A 2580-nucleotide genomic window follows, 5' to 3' on the forward strand; every position below is an offset into this window, starting at 1 on the left:
CTTCATATGCAGGAAGGGGTAAGTTACTTGATGCAAAATAGCCTGGGGTCTCTTTCTGAATTTCTTGGGTATAGTAAATTATTCACATTTACTTCATTTTGGCAGGTGTGAGGTGAGTGAATATTTTAAAGAATTTTCCAAAGGGACTGCATCAAGCAAGGAGTCCCAAATGTTTTCTGCACAGCTTTTGGGAGTGGATTAAGTGTGAGTGAGGAATGCTGTCTTCAGCAAGCAGTGCCTTTCACCAAAGTTGTGAACCTCTCATCGGAGCTTATATGTAGCAATAATAAAGCAAAGCTTTCAAGTGACAAACTGAATTGAGAAGCAAACTTCAAAATAACTGAATTTTTAACATTATCATATTTTACTTTAATTTCTGAGATTCAGTTCTTCATACCTGAATCTCCTTTTTTTGTTTTGTTTTGTTTTTCTTTTTCTTTTCCAGAAGACACAGGGCATCTCTTCCTTAGATTCTTTCAGGTCTTAGGGTCCAGTTTACTATCAATGATAAAATGAACTAAAATATACTGAAATAGTTCACATTGGAATAATGAATTCACTGATTTAGGTTCTTCTAAAATATGATCCTTTGCTCAAAGTTTGTAATGGCTGTTTGCTTTGAAGTTCCTTACACACACTAACGCAGAAAACTGAGTTGGAAAAATATAAACTAAAATCAAAAGGATATCTACACTTGTTTTATCTTTTTTTCTTTTTATATTCATCTAAATAAACCGGAGGTATTTTTTAATGCCAGTTTGCCACTTTACTCCCCTCTCTCTCCAAATATATCCCTCTCATCCTTGCCCTTCCACCACAAACACCCGCTTGGGAGGGAGATCAGAGAAAGGGTTAACCAAAAGAGCTACCACCACTGTGTGCTAGGCAGCCAATAGAGCCTAAAGAGTGATTCACTTCCTGCTTGGGTCTCACAGAAACTCGTGAGCTTCGCCAGCCTAATTTGGAAAGCAAGCTCGGCCTACCGTGAGACCATTGGTTGTGCTCACGCCTGGCCAGGCCGAGCCGCCCTGCAATTGGCCAAGGTGGGTGCCAGTAACCCGTGCTAGCGGCTTTGGCTCCCCCGCACCGTAGATGTCAAAGGCTGAAGCTGCTCCCTTTGCCACATTATTACTAGTAGGGGATCCTCATAGACCATGGCCACAGCTGCCTCGAATCCCTACAGCATTCTCAGTTCCAGTTCCCTGGTCCATGCGGACTCCGCGGGTATGCAGCAGGGGAGTCCTTTCCGCAATCCTCAGAAACTTCTGCAAAGTGATTACTTGCAAGGAGTTCCAGGCAATGGGCATCCCCTGGGGCATCACTGGGTGACCAGTCTGAGCGACGGGGGCCCCTGGTCTTCCACACTTGCCACCAGCCCTCTGGACCAGCAAGACGTGAAGCCCGGGCGCGAAGACCTGCAACTCGGTGCGATCATTCATCACCGATCGCCACATGTAGCACACCACTCACCGCACTCTAACCACCCGAACGCCTGGGGGGCAAACCCAGCTCCAAACCCGTCCATCACCTCAAGCGGCCAACCCCTCAACGTGTACTCGCAGCCAGGCTTCACGGTGAGCGGCATGCTAGAGCACGGTGGACTCACCCCACCGCCAACCGCTGCCTCCACACAAAGCCTTCACCCCGTCCTCCGGGAACCCCAGGAGCACAGCGAACTGAGTTCTCACCACTGCCAGGACCACTCCGATGAGGAGACGCCAACCTCTGACGAATTGGAACAGTTCGCCAAACAATTCAAACAAAGAAGAATCAAATTGGGTTTTACGCAGGCTGACGTGGGGCTGGCGCTGGGCACACTGTATGGCAACGTGTTCTCGCAAACCACCATCTGCAGGTTCGAGGCCTTACAATTGAGCTTCAAGAACATGTGCAAGCTGAAGCCCCTGCTGAACAAGTGGCTGGAGGAGGCAGATTCGTCCACAGGGAGCCCAACAAGTATTGATAAGATTGCTGCACAGGGCCGCAAGCGCAAGAAGCGAACCTCCATCGAGGTGAGTGTCAAGGGCGTTCTGGAGACGCATTTCCTTAAGTGTCCCAAGCCTGCAGCACAGGAGATTTCCTCGCTGGCAGACAGCCTCCAGTTGGAGAAAGAAGTGGTGCGTGTCTGGTTCTGTAATAGAAGACAAAAAGAGAAAAGAATGACTCCACCAGGGGACCAACAGCCGCATGAGATTTATTCGCAAACGGTGAAAACAGACACGTCTTGCCACGATCTCTGACTGGAGGAAACCAGCAGACCGGTTTCACTGGGAGCAGAGCAGATTTCTCTCCTCACTCTCTTCCTCTCGTTATAACATTCTTTATTATTATTATTATTATTATTATTATTATATTATTATTATTACTATTGTTTGAAGTGCTGGAGATCAAACCCAGACCCTTGCTCTTACTAGACAACTGCTCTATGACTAAAATATATCCTCAGTATTTTTTCTTTTTTGAGACAAGTTCTTAATGAAGCTGACCAGGCTAGCCTCAAACTCACAGTCCCTGCCTCAGCCTCTAGAGTAGCTGGGATTGTAGCCAGTACCACCACACCCACTAAACTGATTAATCATA

General features: G+C 46.9%; 1 protein-coding gene across 1 annotated transcript; it reads left to right on the plus strand.

Annotated features, from left to right (window-relative positions):
- The first annotated feature begins 1135 nt into the window (after positions 1-1135).
- Positions 1136-2278, plus strand: Pou3f4 (POU class 3 homeobox 4). Its single transcript, XM_010612858.2, has one exon. The coding sequence runs from the start codon at positions 1155-1157 to the stop codon at positions 2238-2240; it is 1086 nt and encodes a 361-aa protein (XP_010611160.1). The 5' UTR covers positions 1136-1154; the 3' UTR covers positions 2241-2278.
- The last annotated feature ends 302 nt before the right edge of the window (positions 2279-2580 follow it).

The sequence above is a fragment of the Fukomys damarensis genome, unplaced genomic scaffold (assembly GCF_012274545.1).
Source record: "Fukomys damarensis isolate Sample0158 unplaced genomic scaffold, DMR_v1.0_HiC HiC_scaffold_39, whole genome shotgun sequence".
In the NCBI taxonomy this organism is placed as follows: domain Eukaryota; kingdom Metazoa; phylum Chordata; class Mammalia; order Rodentia; family Bathyergidae; genus Fukomys; species Fukomys damarensis.

Excerpts from the sequence above, each read along its gene's own strand:
- Pou3f4 (XM_010612858.2), top strand. The coding sequence starts at position 1,155 with ATGGCCACAGCTGCCTCGAATCCCTACAGCATTCTCAGTTCCAGTTCC.